General features: G+C 36.0%; 1 protein-coding gene across 5 annotated transcripts; it reads right to left on the bottom strand.

Annotated features, from left to right (window-relative positions):
* Positions 8,454-11,475, bottom strand: LOC107605841. 5 transcript variants are annotated; one of them, XM_021106246.1, is made up of 6 exons: positions 11,106-11,470; positions 10,888-10,974; positions 10,236-10,790; positions 9,586-9,949; positions 9,144-9,225; positions 8,454-8,812 (listed from the first exon to the last, which is right to left on the bottom strand). In XM_021106246.1, the coding sequence occupies exons 3-6, from the start codon at positions 10,720-10,722 to the stop codon at positions 8,600-8,602; spliced, it is 1,146 nt and encodes a 381-aa protein (XP_020961905.1). In that variant the 5' UTR covers positions 10,723-10,790; positions 10,888-10,974; positions 11,106-11,470; the 3' UTR covers positions 8,454-8,599. The 5 variants fall into 5 exon arrangements, 4 of the variants coding, with proteins under 4 accessions (XP_020961905.1, XP_020961904.1, XP_020961903.1 ...); XM_021106245.1 differs by having other exon boundaries at positions 10,888-10,970; XR_002350399.1 differs by adding an exon at positions 8,920-9,040 and having other exon boundaries at positions 10,236-11,475.

Genomic DNA, 25,345 nt, shown 5'->3' with positions numbered 1-25,345 from the left:
TAACATTCAAAATTTTAATTTCCTAACATTTCCCAAATTATTAATTTCCAATATATACCTAAGTGGTTTGCTTCTGCACTCAAAATCTTTGTAGTGGACTAATAACGGTGGTGAAAAAATGCATGTCGATCCTAATAATGATGGATGAAGAGGATACCGATATACTATGGCAAAAGCACAACTAAATTAAATGATACACGACCAAACAAGCACAATTTCTGAAACACTACTTATGTTGGTTGGTTGGTGGTAGGATTAGATAAGATAATGCACCCTGCCCTGGGTGCGACATAATTCATCGACACAGAAATAAAAAATTACAGAAAGAGACTATTAATAACTAGTGTTATTGGATTACTAGTGTTTTTAATAGACTATTAATTTATTCTTTTATTTATTATAGATGTTTTGCTTGAATTTTAGTTTTTTGACCTTGACAAGAAAGTGTTGATCAAACTTATATCAAAATTTTAATTTAGGAAGTAGATATGATTTCTTTCAAAAAATTCGATCTAAAGACTTATCGATCACACATGTTAAAATAAATATTTTGCAACAAATTAAAAAGACAATGATAATTTTATTATTATTAGACACAATCTTACAAACAAAATTCTTAAAGTGTTTTAATGAAATGATAATCAAACATAAACTTAAAATTAATTTGAAACTAGAAGTAAAGAAAATGCATGAATGCTAGAAAATAAATGAATAAATAAAGACCAAAGTTTAAATAATTGAAAAAAAAATGAAACTAGAAATGAAGTGAATGAATAAAAGTTATTAATTCTAAAGGAGATTCTATGATGTTTATCCAAAAATCAACATATTATGTTGTTAATAGGTAGCATACTAAGATGTTGCCACGGATGTGGGTTTAGAGTAGAGTGTTCATTGGTCGAGTGAAACCGGATTTGATGTGATTCAGATCCAGCTCGAAATATATACCGGGCTTATTTGTTAGACTCGAACTCGACCCTAGATCCGATGAAATCTATACATTTTTGGGTTACGATTATACCGGGTAAAAATCGGGTGAAAACCAGACCGTTAACATTACCTTTTTATAAGATAGCATGTAAAAATATCCAAATTTTCAAGACTCCAATCATTATTTGACATGGTAAAATTCACTTAGAAAAATATAACAAGAACCAACCCTTCTCTAAAATTAAAGTATAACCACAATCAATACTAATATTGTCTAATAATACAAAATATTTAATTCAATATAAATAACACAATATTATGTATTAGTCTAGTTAGTCTTATGCATTTTAAATATAAAATATTAACTTATAGTCTTATAATGACTAATAACATAAAATATTAAGGTTTAAAATACTTAAATTCCACATAAAAATAGCCATCATCCATTACTAATAACACAAAATATTAATTGTGTATGATGACTGGGCTACCGGGCCGAGTTCGGGTGACCCGAACTATAACCCAGACCTGACCTGAAATAATGACCGAGTCTATTTTTGAGATCCTTATCCGACTCTAGAACATTAAATTAGTCCCTAAAATATTCGGGTCTGGCCAAATCTTCGAATCGGATCGGACCATGCACACCCCTAATTTAGAGGTCCTTTGGAATGTCATTTATAGTTTTTTGATAGGCCAAAGAATTGTTTTTTCGTTAACTGTTAAATATGAATTAAAAACTAATATTTTACAAAAATAAAATAATAAATTATATAAATTATGCCTTCTCAATTATGTGAATTTGGGTTACATTATAAAAATGATATGTAATTATGTATTATTTTCTTAGACAGGGATAGATGTAAAAAAAAATTTAAAACAAAATAAATAAAATTAATTTGTTTGCAAAATAATTTTGATGGTTTGAATTAGATTTATTTAATTGGATTTAAAAAAAAAAAGTAGTGCTACATAATTAACTAATTTTATCAGTTTTAAGTAAATACTTGAACTAACACTCTAAATACTAATTCACTCTATTCTAAAACTTAAATTCTAAATTGTAAATTCTAATAATACAAAAATAGAATTGATAAAAAATGTTAACACCAAAAAATTTAATATTTCTCTTAAAAAAAATTTTAAATTACATTTAAGTTAAATATAACTTTTCAACATAAAATAAACTTTTAAAATTATCTCAAACGGCAGCTTTCTATTTTTTTTTTCTTTTCCTTTGATTTCGCCTTTTTTTTTTTACTTCAAAGTTACAATTTTTTTAGCTTTTGTTGGTTTGGATTTAAATTTAATTTTTTTTAAAAATCAAATAAAGCGACAAATTTAAGTCATAATATTTTGAATATTAAATTTGAGATAATTTTAAAAATCTATTTTATATTGAAAAGTTATATTTAACTTAAATGTAATTCAAAATTCTATTCTTTTAAGAGAAGTGTTAGACTATTTGGTATTAGCATTTTTTATCAACACTATTTTAATATTTTTGTATCATTAAAATTTACAGTTTTGAGTTTAAGTTTTAGAATTAAGTGATTAGTATTTAGAGTATTAGTTAAGTATTTACTAAAAAATGATAAAATTTATTGGTCACGTACCACAACTCTTTTTTTAAATTTAATTAAATAAATCTAATTCAAATCATGAAAATTATTTTGCGAATAAATTAATTTTATTTATTTTGTTTCAAATTTTTTTTTTCTACATCTAACCCTATCTAAAAAAATAATACATAATTACATATCATTTCCATAATATAACCCAAATTCACATAATTAAGAAGGTATAATTTGTATAATATAATTTATTATTTTATTTTTTTAAAATATTAATTTTTAATTTATATTTAACAGTTAAAGAAAAAAATAACTCCTTGGCACATCAAAAAACTATAAACGGCATTCGCAACGATTTCTAAACTCACATCTGTAGCAGTCTCTTAGTATGCCACCTATTAATAGCATAATATGTTGATTTTTGGAGTGAGCATCATAAAATCTCCCTAATCCTAATACTCATATACACTTGCACTTCATTTTCTTCTTTTGCATTATTGTGATTAGAAATTTTTCTAGAATTTGTGTGTTTTGTAAGTTTTAGAATAGAAGTCTATTCTCAAGCTTTAGCTTCCTCTATTTATAGGCAATTTTCGTTACCATAATCTTCAATACTTAATTGTCAGGTAGGTTTTTTCATATTTTGTTTCGGCCTAATTTTTAAGGTATTGGATCCACATTATGTCCAATCTTAGAGATCAAGAAATTTATTCATGTCTTGGAATGTTTATTTTTTAGAAGTCAATCTTTTTCACCCCTAAGTTCACAATAGTTATTTATTAGTATCACATCACCTTTTTAAACATGTTTTAAATGTGATCATGTATCTTTATTTTTTGACTGCTTATCTTTGTTCCACTTACCTTTCTAAGAATTTTTTAAGTGTTTCATCCACAAATTTCAATCTCATACTGCTTTTTCAATTATCACTTTTATCAAAACACCTGCTTTCACGGTTACTATATTATTAGTTGGTTTGCCACTTTATGCTAGCCCTCGATTTACATCTTATAAGTTCATTTGGAAGATTTCAAAATTTTTTTTCGACTCTTTGTCAATATACTAGATTAAAATATAGATTTTTTAAGTCATAATGAACTCTTTATTTTGACTCTTTTTTCTCTTGACCTTCACGCTTAACATAAAAAAAATTAAATTTAATAAAACAAAATATTATTCAAATTGTTACTAAAATAGAGATAACAATTAGATTATCAACTTTCATTCTATGATCAAATTAATCACTTCAAGGAAGGACCAAATTGATTAAAATGACCAAATTGATTGAAACACTTTTTGTGTCACATTTGTTTACCATTATATACCACATGACAGAAATTGTCTACATAATGAGGTTAGTGTTAGAATATATTAGGATTAATTAGTATTCATTAGAATTATTTAGTATATTTGAATGTTTAGGGTTAAGTATGATTTTGGTTCTTAAGGTATAGGTCGAAATTTTTTTTCATTTCGAACCTTTTTTTGCATACAAAATCGTCCCTAAGGTTTAACTTAGTTTTAAAATCATCCTTACTTTAAGGACCAAAATCATACGGAGGTAGCGGCGAAAACGAAAACAGAGGTGGATCGTGGACAGCTTCTTCTTCTTTCCTTCCCCCTTCTTCTTCTTCTCTTCCCCTTCGCAGGAGCAGAAACATTCTCTTTCTCTTTCTCTTATTTTTTTATTTTATAATTTTTTTTTGTTATGGATAATTTGACCCATTAATATTCAAGTAAAAAGGACATTTTTAAAACTTGATTTTAAACCTTATGGATGATTTTATATGCAAAAAAAGGTTGGGGACGAAAAAATTTTCGGCCTATATACCTTAGGGAGCAAAATCGTATTTAACCCAAATATTTATTATAGAATATTATGTCTTTATTATATTGATTCTCTTAACACCTATAAATATCCTTCTATATTGTATCATTCTACACAACTTGAATACACACAAACCTTTTCTTTACTGCTCTCTCTTACCCTTTCTAATATGGTATCAGAGTTAGGGTATTCTTTTTGAAGAGGATTGGTTATTTTTCTTCTAGTGAAATCACCATATTTTTCACACTTTTCTTCTGGTCCATTTTTTCTTGTCTTTTGTCACTTCTTTGATATTTTTCATCTCACCGACTAGCCTATTCTCTCTGTCTTGTATCTTTCCGAGTCGAATGAATCAAACACCATTGTTATCCGCGACTTACCAATTCTCATGGAGAAATAATATAGTTTTCGTCACCTTTCGGTAGTTTGTCATCCTTTGGCATTTTACCATCTCTTCACAGTTTGCCATTTTTTGGCAGTTTTTGGGCAGTTCATCATCTTTTCGACAATTTTGTCTACGCTTTTTGCGCGGTAGTTTCGTCTGTACTTTCATTGCGGCAATTTCATCTGCGCTTCTTTTTTGGCAGTTTCGTCTGCGTTTTTCTTGTGGTAGTTTTGTCTGTACTTTCATTACGGCAATTTCATCTGCGCTTCCTTGTGGCAGTTTCGTCTGCGCTTTCCTTGTGGCAGTTCCGTCTAAGCTTTTTTGTGGCAATTTCATCTGCGCTTCCTTGTGGTAGTTTTGTCTGCGCTTCTCTTGTGGCAGTTCCATCTACGCTTCTTTGTGGCAATTTCATCTGCGCTTTCTTATAGTAGTTCTGTCTGCGCTTCCTTCTGCCAGTTCTATCTGCACCAATTCTATCAGTTTATCCAGTTTTTTTTTTCTTTATTTTGTTATTTTAAATAAGTTTCAAACTCAAGTTGTCACTTGAGTTTGAGGGAGATGTTAGAATATATTAGGATCAATTAGCATTCATTAGAATTATTTAGTATATCTGAATATTTATTATAGAATATTATATCTTTATTATATCGATTCTCTTAGCACCTATAAATATCATTTTATATTGTATCATTCTACCCAACTTAAATACACACAAACTTTTTTTCTACTGCTTTCTCTTACCCTTTCTAATATGGTATCAGAGTTATGGTATCTTCCTTGAAGATGATAGGTTATTTTCATTTTGGTGAAATCACCATATTTTTCACACTTTTCCTCTATTCCATTTTTCCTTGCCTTTTGTCACTTCTTTGATGTTTTTTCAACTCACCGACTAGCCTATCATCTCCGTCTTGTATCTTTCCGAGTCAAATGAATCAAACATCATTGTCATCTGTTTCTTACCTATTCTCATGGAGAAATCATATATTTTTCGTCACCTTTCGCCAATTCGTCATCCTTTGACATTTTACTATCTCTTCATAATTTGCCACCCTTTTTGGCAGTTTTCGGGCAGTTCGTCATCTTTTCGGCAATTTCGTCTACGTTTTTCTTGCAATAGTTTCGTCTCTACTTTAGTTGCGGCATGAAAAGCTGGAGGATTTTGTACTAGCCATTCCAGTGTGGTTGAATTTTGTTCAAGCCCATGACATTTAAAATAACTTGGAAAGACGGCAACTTTCTTTCCCGATCTCAATGAAAAAAGGTACTGATCTAATCAGGAAAGCCGAAAAAAGAGCTGAGTTTAACGACCCTATTGTTCCAATGGCGAGAAGCTCCTTTCAAAGGTTGGCAGTTTCGTCTGTGCTTTTCTTGCGATAGTTTCGTCTGTACTTTCGTTGCTGCAATTTCATCTGTGCTTCTTTGCAGCAGTTTCGTCTGCGTTTTTTTCATGTGGTAGTTCCGTTTTCATTTCCATGTGGCAGTTTCATTTGCATTTCTTTGCGGCAGTTTCATTTGAGTTTGGTCTGCGTTTCCTTGTGGCAATTCGGTCTGTGTTTTCTTGTGGCAGTTCCATCTGCGCTTCCTTCTAGCAGTTTCGTCTGCGCTTCTTTGTAGCAGTTCCGCCTGGGCTTTCTTCCGGCAATTCCATCTGGGCTTCCTTCCTCTAGTTCCATCTACACTCGTTCTATCAGTTTATCCAGTTTTTTTTCTTTATTTCGTTGTTTAAGTTGTCACTTGAGTTTGAGGGAGTTGTTAGAATATATTAGGATCAATTAGCATTCATTAGAATTATTTAATATATCTGAATATTTATTATAGTCTTTATTATATCGATTCGCTTAGCACCTATAAATATCCTTCTATATTGTATCATTTTACACAAGTTAAATACATATAAACCTTTTTTTCTATTACTCTTTGGTACCGTTTCTAATAGTTGAATTGTCAACTCTCAAATAGACTAACTTGATTGATAGTTTAAAATAAAGAGACGAATTTAATCAATTTAAAATGTGAAAAAATAATTTAATCGTCGTATAAAAAATTGTAGGACTATAGCGTTATTTTTTAAAGAGTAAAGCACAATTTTTGACCATCAAAGATGTGAATGCTGACAAAATTAACCATAACAGATTAAAACTAACTTAGTATCCACAAAAAATTACATCTGCTTGACAAAACTAACAAAAACGTTACTCACAGGTTAATTTTGTTGAAAATACCATTATTACCCTTCACTCTTTTTTCTTTCCCATTTTCTTTCACCTCTTCCTCTTCTGAAATCAAAATTCTCTCCCTGAACATCATAACACCCACCAATCTTGATCTAATTGGATGCAAGAGTTGAACCATTTGGATGTGTATTAACAATATTACCTTCTAATTTAGACTTAACCATATATGCATCCATTGAGAAATTAGTCATCTTGCCAATAAGGAAAATTACAAATTTACTATATGAAAATTTAGAATACTGAACCACTAAACACTAAATTTATAACAACTATCACTCCTAACAATGAAATTAACCTCTTGGTTCGAGAGACATAGGAATTTGAATCCCAAATTCATCTTTTAATTTGCAAAAATGCAAAAAAGTACCAAGACTTAACTGGAAGCTATGAACCGAAACTGAAACTTAGTTGAACAGTGAACACCCATCATCAAATGCTTCTCAAAGTTCAAATCTTTGGACTTCAACTAACATCTTTGTGCTAAAAACTTCCATGGTCAGGTTCAGGTTTGTAGAAACATAGTTTTAATGATTACCACTTATCATCCAAATGCAACTATTATTCTATTAATGAGTTAGCTTCCTCATCTCTGGAGATGTTAGAAGATGAAATTGAAGCAAACCCATTGAGATTAACCACCGAAAGTTAATAACTTTGGATCTTCACCGCTATCTTCAGCAACAACTCATGGTAAGGTCTCTTTGGTACTGCAGCCATCAAAGCTGACGATGAGAAAAATGGAGCCTCGCCATGTTGTTGTTCCATCAACGGGGCCGTAGTTATGTTTCGCCTTGTACTCGTCCAAAAAAAGAAGATTATGATCGAAACGGGATACATTGGCCGGATCTAGCCATTATCGAATACATCATCGGCGGAAACTGGCGAAATCATGGGATAGCAAAACTGAAGCTGAACTATTCCTCTTCCTCTTGTTCTTCGTTTTCTTGTTCTTGTTCTAACTTCGTTTTTAACTTTCTCGTAGTCGTAGATTCTAAGCTTCACTGCGAAATTGTTTTGATTAAGTGTAATTTCAGATTTAAAAATTTTAGGGTTTGTGTATGTTGGATGATGATAATGGTAGCGATTCTTAGAAAATTTTAGAAGAGGAAGAGGTAGAAGAAAAAGAAAGGGAAAAGAAAAGAGTAAAAGGTAATAAAGGCATTTTAAATAAAATTAACCTATAATTAAGGTTTTTGTTAGTCTTGTCACACCTGATCTTTCATGGACATTAAGTTAATTTTAGTCTGTTATGGTTAGTTTTGTCTACACTCACATCTTTGATGGTCAGAAATGGCGATTTACTATTTTTTAAATTGTATATGTAGAAGAGAGAACATATATACACGAAGCTTATTCAAAGTGTGGCCTACTAACTTTACAATTCAGTCACATATTGTTAACCACTGAATCCCTACTCCGGGGATGTGTCTGAGCAATTGACGCTTAGATTTTAAAGTAAATTGCTTTAAAATCGAGTGTGACTATGGTCACCTTAAAGAGAAATACAAAACTTTTAACTCCATTTTTCACTAACAAATGAATATATTACATGAATTTTGTTGTTTCATAGATTGCAAACAGCAACGATAATAAATTACAGAGGAACATACCCAATATATCACTCAAATTGCACTTGAAGTATGCTTTAAGAGGCATGCCAGTTGAAACAACCACTCAATGAACCCATCTGACTGATTCTAAGAAATAATTTAGCCTTGCGAGACGTTTGTACAACTTGATCAGCATCAGCTTCTATGTTTATAACTGAACTTCTCATTTCCTCAGCCTTTTTCTGTGCCAATTTAAGCTTGTTCATAATCTTGTCTATAGAGTATGCTCTCTTCTTTTCTAGCTTCATCTGAAACAGAACCAACAAGTTATAACTTATAATCACTATCTTCAATGTTTTCACTTCAATATGAGTTTTCATAGATCTTTGGCTGTGTATAACAAAGTAATACTTACTATTACATTTACGAACTTATCTTTTCGTCAATAATGTAATCCACACAATCTATGATCATAATTATATAATAGGGCTTTCTAATCAGCAAAACGATAAGGGATAATTCCAAAATACGAGCCCCTACGGAAAATATAAATAAACATTTTAAAATAGTTATTTTGCTAAATATTCCTAGCAATTCCTTTACGGAATTCTCCAAAAAGAGAAGTAGCTAGGAAATAACCTCTAGTTTCCGTATTGCTGTCTCAGCTTTTGCCTTTTGCAAGTTCTCCCATGCATTGATTTTGGCTTCCTCCCTTTCAGCCCTGAACAAATCAAAGTAAGTGGCAGTTAGAAACTGTTTGTACAAAGTTTTCTTTGCTACCAAATTATAGGAGTCTAGGAGTTTCCTCCGATATAATTTTTAAACTTTGAAACTTCCTTCTTTGAATTATGTATGATAAGCAAAGAAGGAAAATTTCATTGTGTGTGTGGTTTTGCATAATCAGATAGGAAGAGAGTAAAAAATTAGACTTATGACTTCACTTAATTTCAAATTCTTTGCAATACTTAGTAGCTCCATATTTTACGGTGCAAAGTTGTCTTGAATCATTTTCTTCTTTGGTAATTTACGAGAATAACTGAAGTGAATTGATGCAATAATACCAATAACAATGTAGACATACTTAGAGGCAGTTTTTGGCGTTTCAGCAATATCCCAAGCTGAAGCTAGATTTCTAATTTCTTTCTTTTGCTTGCTTTCAAAATTTTCTGAGCCTCTGCCAGAAAATAAGGCCCTGTGTTTCTTGGACCACTTTGTTGCAGTGACATGTTCATCTACCTGAACATCCCTTATATCCATTTTAGAGGAAGCAACATTCCGCCATTCTGTGAAGGTCGACGAAGACGGAGTGGAGGTAGAGAAAGAAGACCTCAAATTGGGAGAGGAGCATTGGCTACCCTGTGGGCTCATCTGGGTTGCCATGTCCCTCCTCGAAACAGCACCAGATACATCGGTGCCCACATCTTTGAAGCTATGAAGCTTATCCTCTGTGAATTAGTACCAACATCAATAATGCAACATCACATGCATTGAAGCATAGTTTAATAATCATACCATTCATTTAAAAACAAAAAATCATACTAGAAAATAATCATACATCATATCTACTTGTAATAACACCAATTATTCCTGAAATTGTTTATGAATTCACATTGGATACCATCTGTTCCATCCATACAATATTATATCAAGGATCTAATATACAATATCATTGAATCAATCAGAAGCGGAGCAATTACAATTCCTTTAGGATGAGTTATATAGAAATCAAACCTTGATCAGGCGCTGATGGTTCACTCTGCATTTCAGAACATCCATGGACACTAGCGGACCGGAGCAAAGTAGGCTCTGTGGTGGGCAGAACGACAACACCACGGCCACCACCGGAGCGGTTTGTGAATGAATCAGATGAAGCTACAGCTGGTGAAAACGGAGAAGGCCCGGCCAAATTAGCGGAATGCCTTCCTCCAAAGAGTGGCACTGCCGGAGAATACATTGAATAATAAGCAACACCTGGTGGACCAAGTGGACCACTCTTTGACTTTGGTCTCCTATGGTGTGGTGAAACCAAATTCCCACTAACACCATCTCTACCTACAGGGCTTAGAATCCATCTTTCAGCGTCTTCCCACTTTGAAGGTAGTCCTCTCCCATTATTAAACGGCAGCATAGCTCCGCCGCCAATGTTCTTCCTTGGAGTTGGAGTACCATTCACATGCAGAGCAACTCTTCCAGAGCTCCAACCCTTTTGGCTTTGCATTGTAAAATGCCCAGATCCAATGCACCAGGCTGATCACGCTTCAAATCTTGATCTCCTATCTTGACATTCTTTATCGATAAAAGGAAAAGTAAAATCCTAGGGATTAAAAAAAAAATGATTAAATCAGGGGGCGCAAAAAGGGGCTTTTGGATTGGTATATGATACCTTTGAGTGCTAGTGAGAAAGAGTTTGCAGCTGAATCCACCAGGCTTTCGTCTTCAGCGTCACAAGCATAAGCATAAACATCGCTGTCTTGGTTTTCAAATGAAATAATAATGATGTGAATATGTGCCACTGTTATGCCGAGTTCCTAAACTTTTTCTTTCTTCTTTTTTCCTTTTTTTTAATTTCGAACAAAAAAAGGAAAACAGAATGAGGTGTACCTCGTGGGCTTTGTTATCCTTTTTCTGACGAAACTCGCTTAGGTTCCAATTGTTGCGCACTGTGTGCTTGTTTGGATTTGGATCTTCACCACTCCACATCATTGGATACGCATCATTATTCCTCCTCCTTAGTTTTACTACAGAGACTTGAGTACTTGCATGAACAGGAGATTCGAATTTGTCATTAACCACAATCCTTTCTTAATGATAATTAATAATGCTAATGGCCTTGGGTTCAGAAAAAGAGACGACTATAAATATTTTTAAAAGGCAAGTGGAAGTTGTTTCCGTTAATTATCTGCGCCCTGTTGCTTGGCTCAGAGGCTGCTCTGGTCTTCTTTTCATGCTAACCCGAAAGGGTTTAATAATTTAATCCAGAAATTAAAAAGAAGAAAAGAAAAGTTAATATATACACGTGATTCGTGAAATTGGTGAGTGGTTGCGAACGCGTTGGGTAGTTGAGTGACTGTGGCGGTGGTACCGCCTACTGGCGAGTGGAGACTAGACTTGAGGACGAGTACGGACTACATGCATGCGTCCCGCCAAAATTGCTGCATAGCCCCTCTCAGCACTCAAATTCCTTTTCTCTCCAAATAAAATTCATAATTAATTATTTTAAGTCTCTCTCAACAACTTCAAAGTAGATGTGTGCACATGTGCTGCCATGCTTCATTCTGACTTTGTTCAGCAGAATTTGTATTTAAATTAGCTTTCTCATTTTTATAATCATTTTCAGGGAAATTTACATAGCACGATCCTGATAAAATGCTATCTAATCATTCTCCCTCTGTTTACACCCAACCTGTTGAAATTTCGCATTCATACTAATATTCTCGTGGCCTTTTTTATTTGTTTAAACTTTGAAAATGTAAGTTGATGCATGTGCACAAGAATGACTATAATGAAGAGAATAATGTTGATTCTTCTTATCTTTTTATCTTTTTAGTTCTATTATAAAATGAAAAGAATAACAAGTTTATTTACATTAAGGATGTGCCGTGTGCAGATGTGCTTACGAGATGAAGTTTTCAAAGGAAACAATTTGAATATGTTTTAATCATTTTGCTAGAAAATAATTTATTTTTAATTAATAATCAGTAAATAAAATGGTGAATGAACAAATGTTAAGGAATAAAAAGATTTTTTTTAAATGAATATTGATTTGTTGTTGGTTACAAACTTTTTTCAGTTTAATTTGAGACTTTCATCCTTCACACTGTGAAAGGATCAAATAGTAATTAGAGGAAATTAGTTGTCAGTTAGAGTTTGTTAAATGAATTAGAGTAAAATGACAATTAGGTCCTTGAGAATTTTGCGTTCGGACAACTTAGACCCTGAAAAAAAAAAGTAATAAATAGATCTTCCAATAAACGAAATATGGACACGTTACATCTTTCTGTTAGTAAGACTAACGACGCTTCTGACGTGGACTGTTAATGTATTGAGGTGTCCGTTAAATGCCACATTAGAATTATTCTAAATGATGAGGACAAATTGGTCCTTCTATGTTGTTTGAATTTAAAATACCCGAAACCCTAATTTTCCAGAATTTCCAATTATTCACTCTGAAACAAAACCCTAACAGAACGCAGAATAAATAGCACCAGAAGCTCTAGAAGCACGAGGCACCAGAGGGAAAGGAATGAAGGCAGCGTTGGGAATTGTAGATGCGACTCAACACATGGAAGAGGTTTCAGTAATAAAAGCGCACCCAAGCATACTTGTCAGCTATATGCAACAATATACAAGTCTGTAACAGTAGAGAATCCATATAAGTTATTCTTAGGATGCCCAAACTATAAGGTAAGTGTTAATTCGAATTGTTTTTATTATTTGAGTTTTGAGTGTTCCATTGAATTGAAATTCATAGCTGTCATATATTTTTTGGTTCCATTTACAGGATAATTTATCATACTGCAAGTTCTTTAGATGGTTAGATGATGTTGTTAGAGATGTGGAGGTTCAATGTTCTAAGCAGGGAGTGGAGGATATATTAATTGATTTAGAGGAGAGAATTCTGAAATTGGAAATGAACTGTAGAAATAAGGAAACTCCAAGCAAAATTACTGGTAGTAGATTTAGGAATGTTGTGTATTTTATGGTTGGTTTTTTAATTGCAATTATTGTGAATATGTGGAGCAAGGTTTCTGGGTGAATCAAATTAGATAGTTGAAGTATGAATCTAGTAGTATTTGTAATTGTATTATTATGAATGCGATAATGAATAACTATTTTTAAATCATTGTATGATCTATAATGGATGTTTGGTGTTAATGAATTTGATGTTCACATTGACGAAAAGAAAGAAATCAAATAACTATGATAGGCATAAAAATATTGTTATATTATCTAAGCTTCCAAAAGATTGTTTCCAATTACAGGGGTTCATCCAAAAAGAGACTGAACACTTGTCTGTATTACTAAATAAAAAAAAGCCTACATAGCAATATTATCATAACTGCACAATATATTGTGGCTAATTCAAAATATGATTTAAGTCTAAAGAAAGTATATCCAAAATACTAATCGATCATATCCAAATTACTAATCCATTATATCCAAAATACTACAGTTTCATCCGTTGAAGACTTTAACTAAGGCTTAAATCTAGGTGTGAAAATGAAGTGAAACATTCTTGAAGCTATTCCTGAACTTGTTGCAACCAGAGTTTCTACAGAAATACCGTTAGTTGAGCTTGTTGGTTGTTGTGGTGGAAGTTGTTTAGGCCTTATAATTGATTGCCTTTTTCTGAATAAGACTGGATTCAATGGCCTAGCAGCAGAAGATTTTGATTGGACTTGAGTTGGATTTTTTTCCTTGGGCAGTTGTTGTTGAAGGGGGCTTAATTACTATGGCCTTGAGATTGGATTGGAAACTTGATTTGGTTCTGGACTGGAGCAGGAGGCCTATATTGGGCTTGGGCTTGTCCAGGAGGCCTGAACTGAGCTTGGGTGATAAACCACTATTTTATGGTTTATCTTGTACTCATTTGAGTGGTTTTTATCAAGTCCTTACCCACTTATTCATATGATTCGCATGATCTTACATTCTCCTTCCTGATTTTGTGCTATGATTGAAAACATGCTTCTTTGGCCTTATATTTGCTAATATTAATCTTCTCTTATTACCATTCGATGCCTTGATATGTGCGTTAAGTGATTTCAGAGATTACAGGGCAGGAATGACTTAGAGGATGGAAAGAAAGCATGCAAAAGTGGAAGGAATACAAGAAGTTGAAGAAATTGCTAAGGTGTCCAGCCTGACCCTCTCGCACTAAAACGGTCATAACTTGAGCTAAAGAGGTCCAAATGATGCGGTTCTAGTTGCGTTGGAAAGCTAACGTCCGGGGCTTCGATTTGATATATAATTTATCATAGTAGCCGTACAGATAGGCGGCGCGAACGCGTGCTCCACGCGGATGCGTCGCAGTGACGAAAATCAGCGTGGCAGATTTCGCCCCCAGCGATTCCTGGGCTATTTTTGACCCAGTTTTCGGCCCAGAAAACACAGATTAGAGGCTATAAAGTGGGAGAATGCATCCATTCATTAATACATACTTTCATATTCAATATTTTAGGTTTTAGATGTAGTTTTAGAAAGAGAGAGGCTCTCTCATCACTCTTAGGATTTATGATTAGGATTAAGATTTAGGATTTCTATTATGATTAGGCTACTTCTCTTCATTCCAGGTTCAATGTTCCTTTAATTTATGTTTCTCTTCTACTTTTATTTATTCTAATGCATTTATTTGTATTTGACTTATGTTGCCAAATTGGCTTATGAACCTTTTCATGTTAGATTTGAATATTCTATTTAATGCACATTGAGGTATTTTAGATTTAAGATGGCTTTCTTCAAATTTATGTTATTAATGCTTTTAATTTAATTTAGATTTATCCCCCTTTGCTTTGGTTAAGTAATTGGTAACACTTGAGTTATCAAACTCAGCAGTTGATTAAGATTTGGGAATTGCTGATTGATCTGGATCGCTCTAAAGCTAGTCTTTTAAGGCCGTCAAAATGGGCTAAACCCATCGGGTCAGTCCGTTTATCCGTTTAAATGGGCGAGCTTTGCCTCTAAAATTAAGCCCGTTTAAATTTTGGGCTAAACGGGCTGAGCCCGATTAACCCGAAAAAAATGACGGGTTAAACGGGCTAGGCCGTGGGCTAAATGGGTGGCCCGTTTAATTATTTTTACATTTTTTTAAAGAAGGTAGCACTTTTAGCAAATATTATTTTAATGGTTTTTGACCTAAAAGTGGTATTTTTTGTCAAAATATTTTTTAAAAAATAAAATAAAATGATAAACGGACTGACCATAAACAGTCCGGGCTAGAAAATTTTGGCCCGCGAATAAGGCGGACTTAAATGGGCCTGTCCGTTTAACCCGCGGGCTTAACGGGCCGGGCCTAAATGGGCCGGACTAGCCCGTTTGACAACTCTATGACTATGTAGTATTTTTTGCTAAACACACATGAGAAAGGAATAATATTCAGATTTTTTTATGAGTGCATTATGAGTTATTAAGCTTGTTGCATCAGTTTAATATACAAGTTTAGCTGGAATAAATCGCATCACATCAATTTACTACATAAGGCTGAAGATCACATTACTGGAATTTTTCCAAACTAGGGTTGGTGATAGTATGCATCAAGCTTTCAATTTAATTGTTTAATTTTGATTATTTTTCTTTTTCTATTTATAGTATTGGGTTTGGGGGGTTAGATTATTCTATTCTATGGGTGTGATCCCAAACGGTTAGATTATTAGATGAATAGAATTGTGTCATGTAATGAATTTAACGTCCTAAACACGGTATAATTATGAATAAGGTTCATAGCACAGAATGAATTTTGATCTTATATAAAAAAAATGATAACTTATATATCCTTCTCAAGGAGGATACCAAGGCTCTGATACCATGATAAAATTGTAATTGAATTTATGTATTCTGTTGGGCTGAATTTGTGGGCCACGAGACTTCTTTATTGTTGTCATGGGCTAAGGTGGGAGAGTAATTTAATACGTCCCCGCAAGCTGGTGGATGGAAGATGTCAATAATCCACAGCTTGGATAAGTCCTGATGAAATTGTTGAGAAAAGCGCGTCTGACGTGGTAACGCGGAGGAAGATGCGTGCGGCGGAGCTTGAGCTGCCGGGGGCAAAAATATAAAAGGAGATGTTGTGCTTGAGCAGTGATCTTTAAAAGGAAAATGAAAAAATAAGCGCGTAGAGCGCAATAAGAGAAGGAGCATAGAGCGCGATAAGAAAGAGGGCGCATAGAGCGCGATAAGAGTGCAGATAGAACTGCTAATACAGAATGCAGATTAAACTGCTGAAATAGAATACAGACGAAACTTTCGGAAGCAAGGAGGCGCAGACGAAATTGCTGGTAAAGAACCTGGATAACCAAAACTGTGGTAGGATTTTCACTTGGATGCATGTAACTAAATCTATGATTATTTATTGTGGGAGGAGGTTGAAAAAAGAAGCATGGTGATTTCTCACCGAAAAAATGATAACTTATATATCCTTCTCAAGGAGGATACTAAGGCTCTGATACCATGATAAAATTGTGAAACAATAGGAAAAGCAAAGAAAATAACTTTTATTGATTATTGATTGAATGATTGAATTGTATTGAAGTGTGTTGTAAACTATGAGGGCAAAAATAAATATATATAGAACATTGTTCTATGGAAGATAAAAGCAAATAAAGATAAGATAAGAGCAACTAAAGATAAGATAAAGATAAGATAAGATAAGATAATAAAGACTAAAATTGTAATTGAATTTATGTATTCTGTTGGGCTGAATTTGTGGGCCATGAGACTTCTTTATTGAATTGAATGATTGAATTGTATTCAAGTGTGTTTGCCAGTCTGATCTTCCGTTCGTCGCGGCTGGCAAGGTCAATAAGGAAGGCTTGGCAGGAGGCCTTGGTCAACACGATCGAGGCGTCCAACATCCAGAATCTGATCGTAAAAATGACTATGGTGCGTTGCAAAATTTTCTTGGAGAGGTTGTCACCAAAGGCATAGCCGATGTCTGCGGCGAAGCCTATTGACAAAAGAGCTATGGTGATAGAGATGGCACCGGCAGTGATAAAAAGACGGTGGCGCCTGCATCAGATTCTATAGTAGGTAATGGCGGGTTGGAGAACAAAGCTGCAAAAGAGATCCATAATTATTTATTGAATGATTGAATTGTATTGAAGTGTGTTGTAAATAATGAGGGTAAAACTAAATATATATAGAACATTGTTCTATGAAAGATAAAAGCAAATAAAGATAAGATAAAGATAAGATAAGATAAGATAATAAATACTAAAATTGTAATTGAATTTATGTATTCTGTTGGGCTGAATTTGTAGGCCACGAGACTTCTTTATTGTTGTTATGGGCTAAGGTGGGAGAGTAATTTAATACGCTTCTTGAAAACTGTGGTTCTATACTTTATCCAAGATAAGCCGGCATTACTTGAGGAGGAGACACATGAGGGGGAAGAGGAGGATGATCGATAAGAATAATACACCTTTCACCCATATGCAGTAGTCAGAGTGGCATGCTTTTTTCTACGTGAATGGGAACATATTCTCGTAATTTACGAACGCAGAGAAGTAACCCATCAGGTTTTTCACTGCCATGAAGAATGTAGAGAACGTGTTTACCAGTCTGATCTTCCGTTCGTTGCGGCTGGCAAGGTCAATAAGGAAGGATTGGCAGGAGGCCTTGGTTAACACGATTGAGGCGTCCAACATCCAGAATCCAATCATAAAAATGACTATGGTGCGTGGCAGAATTTTCTTGGAGAGGTTGTCACCAAAGGCATAGCCGATGTCTGCGGCGAAGCCTATCGCCAAAAGAGCTTTGGTGATGGAGATGGCACTGGCAATGATAAAAAGACAGTGGCGCCTGCATCGGATTCTATACTAGGTAATGGCGGGTTGGAGAACAAAGCAGCAAAAGAGATCCATCTATCTGGCACTCCGAGAATGTGGTAAATGGGTGGTAGCCAAAACATCTGTGTAGCCAAAGTAAAGTAGAGTCCAACGGAGATGGAGGCTACTATAAATAGCTTCCAAATTGAGCATGGCTGTGCCGGTGGTGATCCGGATTCCAACTGCACTGGTGAGCTCATGACTCAGACTATGTAGTATTTTTTGCTAAACACACATGAGAAAGGAATAATATCCAGATTTTTTTTACGAGTGCATTATGAGTTATTAAGCTTGTTGCATTAGTTTAATATACAATTTTAGCTGGAATAAATCGCATCACATCAATTTACTACATAAGGCTGAAGATCACATTACTGGAATTTTTCAAACTAGGGTTGGTGATAGTATGCATCAAGCTTTCAATTCAATTGTTTAATTTCGATTATTTTTCTTTTTCTATTTATAGTATTTGGTTTGGGGGGTAGATTATTCTATTCTATGGGTGTGGTCCCAAACGTTTATTTTATTAGATGAATAGAATTGTGTCATGTAATGAATTTAACAGCCTAAACACGCTGTAATTATGAGTAAGGTTCATAGCACAGAATGAATTTTGATCTTATACAAAAAAATGATAACTTATATATCCTTCTCAAGGAGGATACCAAGGCTCTGATACCATGATAAAATTGTAATTGAATTTATTTATTCTGTTGGACTGAATTTGTGGGCCACTAGACTTCTTTATTATTGTCATGGGCTAAGGTGGGAGAGTAATTTAATACACTCCTTGAAAACTGTGGTTCTATACTTCATCCGGGATAAGCCGACATTACTTGAGGAGGAGAAAACGTGAGGGGGAAGAGGAGGATGATCGATAAGAATAATACGCCTTTCACCCATATACAGTAGTCAGAGTGGCATGCTTTTGTCTCCGTGAATGGGAACGTATTCTCGTAATTTACGAACGCAGAGAAGTAACCCATCAGATTTTTCACTGCCATGAAGAATGTAGAGAACGTGTTTACCAGTCTGATCTTCCGTTCGTTGCGGCTGGCAGAGTCAATAAGGAAGGCTTGGCAGGAGGCCTTGGTCAACACGATTGAGGCGTCCAACATCCAGAATCCGATCATAAAAATGACTATGGTGCGTGGCAGAATTTTCTTGGAGAGGTTGTCACCAAAGGCATAGCCGATGTCTGCGGCGAAGCCTATCGCCAAAAGAGCTATGGTGATGGAGATGGCACTGGCAATGATAAAAAGACAGTGGCGCCTGCATCGGATTCTATACTAGGTAATGGTGGGTTGGAGAACAAAGCAGCAAAAGAGATCCATCTATTTGGCACTCCGAGAATGTGGTAAATGGGTGGTAGCCAAAACATCTGTGAGCTAAAATAAAGTAGAGTCCAACGGAGATGGAGGCTACTATAAATAGCTTCCAAATTGAGCATGGCTGTGCCGGTGGTGATCCGGATTCCAACTGCACTGGTGAGCTCATGACTCAGACTATGTAGTATTTTTTGCTAAACACACATGAGAAAGGAATAATATCCAGATTTTTTTTTACGAGTGCATTATGAGTTATTAAGCTTGTTGCCTTAGTTTAATATACAATTTTAGCTGGAATAAATCGCATCACATCAATTTACTACATAAGGCTGAAGATCACATTACTGGAATTTTTCAAACTAGGGTTGGTGATAGTATGCATCAAGCTTTCAATTCAATTGTTTAATTTTGATTATTTTTCTTTTTCTATTTATAGTATTTGGTTTGGGGGGGGGTAGATTATTCTATTCTATGGGTGTGGTCCCAAACTTTTATTTTATTAGATGAATAGAATTGTGTCATGTAATGAATTTAACGGCCTAAACACGCTGTAATTATGAGTAAGGTTCATAGCACAGAATGAATTTTGATCTTATACAAAAAAATGATAACTTATATATCCTTCTCAAGGAGGATACCAAGGCTCTGATACCATGATAAAATTGTAACTGAATTTATTTATTCTGTTGGACTGAATTTGTGGGCCACTAGACTTCTTTATTGTTGTCATGGGCTAATATGGGAGAGTAATTTAATACGCCCCCGCAAGCTGGTGGATGGAAGATGTCAATAATCCACAGCTTCGGTAAGTTCTGATGAAATTGTTGAGAAAAGCGCGTCTGACGTGGTGACGCAGAGGAAGATGCGTGCGGCGGAGCTTGAGCTGCCGGCGGCAAAAATATAAAAGGAGATGCTGTGCTTGAGCAGCGATCTTTAAAAGGAAAAATGAAAAAATAAGTGCGTAGAGCGCAATAAGAGAGGGCGCATAGAGCGCGATAAGAAAGAGAGTGCATAGAGCGCGATAAGAGTGGAGATGGAACTGCTAAAATAGAATGCAGACGGAACTGCCGGAAGAAAGGAGGCGCAGACGAAATTGCTAGTAAAGAACCTGGATAACCAAAACTGTGGTAGGATTTTCACTTGGATGCATGTAACTAAATCTATGATTATTTATTGTGGGAGGAGGTTGAAAAAAGAAGCATGGTGATTTATCACCGAAAAAATGATAACTTATATATCCTTCTCAAGGAGGATACCAAGGCTCTGATACCATGATAAAATTGTGAAACAATAGGAAAAGCAAAGAAAAGAACTTTTATTGATTATTGATTGAATGATTGAATTGTATTGAAGATTGTAAACTATGAGGGTAAAACTAAATATATATAGAACATTGTTCTATGAAAGATAAAAGCAAATAAAGATAAGATAAGAGCAACTAAAGATAAGATAAGGATAAGATAAGATAAGATAATAAAGACTAAAATTGTAATTGAATTTATGTATTTTGTTAGGCTGAATTTGTAGGCCACGAGACTTCTTTATTGTTGTCATGGGCTAAGGTGGGAGAGTAATTTAATACACTCCTTGAAAACTGTGGTTCTATACTTCATCCGGGATAAGCCGACATTACTTGAGGAGGAGAAAACGTGAGGGGGAAGAGGAGGATGATCGATAAGAATAATACGCCTTTCACCCATATACAGTAGTCAAAGTGGCATGCTTTTGTCTCCGTGAATGGGAACGTATTCTCGTAATTCACGAACGCAGAGAAGTAACCCATCAGGTTTCCCACTGCCATGAAGAATGTGGAGAACATGTTTGCCAGTCTGATCTTCCGTTCGTCGCGGCTGGCAAGGTCAATAAGGAAGGCTCGGCAGGAGGCCTTGGTCAACACGATCGAGGCGTCCAACATCCAGAATCCGATCGTAAAAATGACTATGGTGCATGGCAAAATTTTCTTGGAGAGGTTGTCACCAAAGGCATAGCCGATGTCTGTGGTGAAGCCTATCGCCAAAAGAACTATGGTGATGGAGATGGCATTGGCAATGATAAAAAGACGGTGGCGCCTGCATCGGATTCAATAGTAGGTAATGGCGGGTTGGAGAACAAAGCTGCAAAAGAGATCCATCTGTCTGGCACTCCGAGAATGTGGTAAATGGGTGGTAGCCAAAATATCTGTATAGCCGAAATAAAGTAGAGTCCAATGGAGATGGAGGCTACTGTAAATAGCTTCCAAATTGAGCATGGCTGTGCCGGTGGTGACCCAGATTTCAACTGCACTGGTGAGCTCATGACTATAGGGTCGTCAAAATGGGCTAAACCCATCGGGCCAGTCCGTTTATCCGTTTAAATGGACGGACTTTGTCACTAAAATTAAGGCTGTTTATTTCGGGCTAAACGGGCTGAGCCCGATTAATCCGAAAAAAATGACGGGTTAAACGTGCTAGCCCGCGGGCTAAACGGGTGGCCCGTTTAATTTTTCTTTACATTTTTTAAAAAAAAGTAGCACTTTTAGCTAATATTTCTCTTGATCCGACCCAAAAATCTTACCCATTGGTGCACGAAATTGTGATCATCAATGGCGCCATCAACATGGTACGCTCAATTGTAATCCCAACTTTTTTATCACAACTTCGCACAACTAACCAGCAAGTGCACTGGGTCGTCCAAGTAATAAACCTTACGCGAGTAAGGGTCGATCCCACGGAGATTGTTGGTATGAAGCAAACTATGGTCATCTTGTAAATCTCAGTCAGGCGGATATAGAATGGTTATGGAGTTTTCAAATATTAGTAACAAAATAGGGATAGAGATACTTATGTAAATCCTTGGTGAGAATTTCAGATAAATGCATGGAGATGCTTTCGTCCCTCTAAACCTCTGCTTTCCTGCTGTCTTCATCCAATCAGTCTTACTCCTTTCCATTGCTGGCTGTATGTAAGGACATCACCTTTGTCAATGGCTACTTTTGATCCTCTCTGGAAAATGGTCCGATGCGCTGTCACTGCATGGCTAATCGTCTGGAGGCATCACCCTTGTTAATGGCTGCATCCTATCCTCTTGTGAAAATGGTCGCCGTTGAAAATACATAAGTGAAAGGTCCAAGCATGGCCGAATGGCCAGCCCCTCTGATCTAAGAACTAGGCGTCCAAAGATGTCTAATACAATAGTAAAAAGTCCTATTTATAATAAACTAGTTACTAGGGTTTACAGAAGTAAGTAATTGATGCATAAATCCACTTTCGGGGCCCACTTTGTGTGTGCTTGGGCTGAGCTTGAATGTTACACGTGCAGAGGCTCTTTCTGAAGTTGAACGCCAGGTTGTAACGTATTTCTGGCGTTCAACTCTGGTTTGTGACTTGTTTCTGGCGTTTAACTCCAGACAACAGCATAGAACTGGCGTTCAACGCCCTTTTACATCATCTAAACTCGTTCAAAGTATGGACTATTATATATTTCTAGAAAGTCCTGGATGACTACTTTCCAACGCAATTGGAAGCGTGCCATTTTGAGTTCTGTAGATCCAGAAAATCCACTTTGAGTGCAGGGAGGTCAGAATCCAACAGCATCAGCAGTCCTTCTTCAACCTCTGAATCTGACTCAACTTTGCTAAAGTCCCCAATTAGAGGTGTCCAGGGTTCTTCAGCACACTCTTTTTTTTTTGTTTGCTTTGGACCTTGACTTTAACCGCTCAGTCTCAAGTTTTCACTTGACACCTACACGCCACAAGCACATGGTTAGCGACAGCTTGGTTTAGCCACTTAGGCCAGGATTTTATTCCTTTAGGCCCTCCTATCCACTGATGCTCAAAGCCTTGGGATCCTTTTTATTTACCCTTGCCTTTTGGTTTTAAGGGTTACTGGCTTTTTGCTCTTGCCTCTTGGTTTTAAGAGCTTTTGGCTTTTTCTTTTATTTTTTTTTCTATTTTTTTTCTTTCGCCTATATTTTTTTTCTGCAAGCTTTGTTCTTTGCTGCTTTTTCTTGCTTCAAGAATCATTTTTATGAGAGAGGTGTTGATTTGCTCCCAATAGTTTTGTGGAGGAAAATGCATTTGAGGCATCTCCGGGATCTCATAGTGATGAGCTTCCTGCGCCTCTTGAGCTCCATGAATGGGCTCTCTTGCTTGCTCCGTCCTTTTCTTAGTGATGGGCTTCTCTTTCTCAATGGGAATGTCTCCTTCTATGAAAGCTCCAGCTGAGTAACATAGATGGAAAATAAGATGAGAAAAAGCTAGCCTTGCCATGGGGGAGGACTTTTCGGCCATTTTGTAGAGTTCAAGAGAGATGACTTCATGAACTTCTACTTCCTTTCCAATCATGATGCTATGAATCATGATGGCCCGATCCACAGTAACTTCAGATCGGTTGCTAGTGGGGATGATGGAGCGTTGGATGAACTCCAACCATCCTCTAGCCACAGGCTTGAGGTCCAGTCTTCTTAGTTGAACCGGCTTGCCTTTGGAGTCAATCTTCCATTGAGCTCCTTCCACACATATGTCCATGAGGACTTGGTCCAACCTTTGATTAAAGTTGACCCTTCTAGTGTAGGGGCGTGCATCTCCTTGCATCATAGGCAAGTTAAACGCCAACCTCATATTTTTCGGACTAAAATCTAAGTATTTCCCCCGAACCATTGTAATATAATTCTTTGGGTTTGGGTTCTTACTTTGATCATGGTTCCTAGTGATCCATGCATTGGCATAGAACTCTTGAACCATTAGGATGCCGACTTGTTGGATGGGTTTTGTTAGAACTTCCCAACCTCTTCTTTGGATTTCATGTCGGATCTCTGGATACTCATTCTTCTTGAGCTTGAAAGGGACCTCAGGGATCACCTTCTTCTTGGCCACAACATCATAGAAGTGGTCTTGATGAGCTTTGGAGATGAATCTTTCCATCTCCCATGACTCGGAGGTGGAAGCTTTTGTCTTCCCTTTCCCTTTTCTAGAGGATTCTCCGGTCTTAGGTGCCATCAATGGTAATGGAAAAACAAAAAGCTTATGCTTTTACCACACCAAACTTAGAATTTTGCTCGCCCTCGAGCAAGAGAAGAAAGAAGAGATGAAGAAGAAGAAGAAGAAATGGAGGAGAGGGAGAGAGATGTGTTTCAGCCAAGAAGGGGAAGAGAGGGTTGTGTTGTGTGAAAATGAGGAGGAATGGAGGGCTATATATAGGGAAGGGAGGGGGGATAAGGTTCGGCCATAAGGGTGGGTTTTGGGTGGCAAATTGCTTTTGAATTTTGAAGGTAGGTGGGGTTTATGAGGTAGGTTTATGGGGAAGAGTGGATGGATGTGAGTGGTGTAGTGGTGATAGGGAAGAGAGATTGAGGTGATTGGTGAAGAGTTTTGGGGAAGAGTGTTTATGGGATTGTGTGAAAGAGGGGTGAGAAGAAGTAAGTGGGGATCCTATGGGGTCCACAGATCCTGAGGTGATCCTGTGGGGTCCACAGATCCTGAGGTGTTCAAGGATTTACAACTTTGCACCAAATTAGGCATGCAAAATGCCCTTGCACACAACTCTGGGCGTTCAGCGCCAGATTGGTGCTTGTTCTGGGCGTTGAACGCCCATTTGTTGCCCATTTCTGGCGTTGAACGCCAAAACCATGCTTGTTCTGGGCGTTCAGCGCCAGCTCTTCTCCAGGGTACAATTCTGGCGTTCAAACACCCAGATGCTGCCCATTTTGGGCGTTCAGCGCCAGAACCATGCTCTGTTCTGGCGTTGAACGCCAGCCAGATGCATCTTACTGGCGTTTAAACACCAGTAAGGTCTTCCTTCAGAGTGTGATTTTTCTTCTGCTGTTTTTGATTTCGTTTTCAATTTTTTTATTTATTTTGTGACTCCACATGATCATGAACCTAATAAAACATGAAAAACAATAAAAATATAAATTAGATAAAAATTGGGTTGCCTCCCAACAAGCGCTTCTTTAATGTCAATAGCTTGACAGTGGGCTCTCATGGAGCCTCACAGAT

Source organism: Arachis ipaensis, chromosome B07 (genome assembly GCF_000816755.2).
Source record: "Arachis ipaensis cultivar K30076 chromosome B07, Araip1.1, whole genome shotgun sequence".
Taxonomy (NCBI): domain Eukaryota; kingdom Viridiplantae; phylum Streptophyta; class Magnoliopsida; order Fabales; family Fabaceae; genus Arachis; species Arachis ipaensis.
This window is presented reverse-complemented; position numbering and strand designations above follow the sequence as displayed.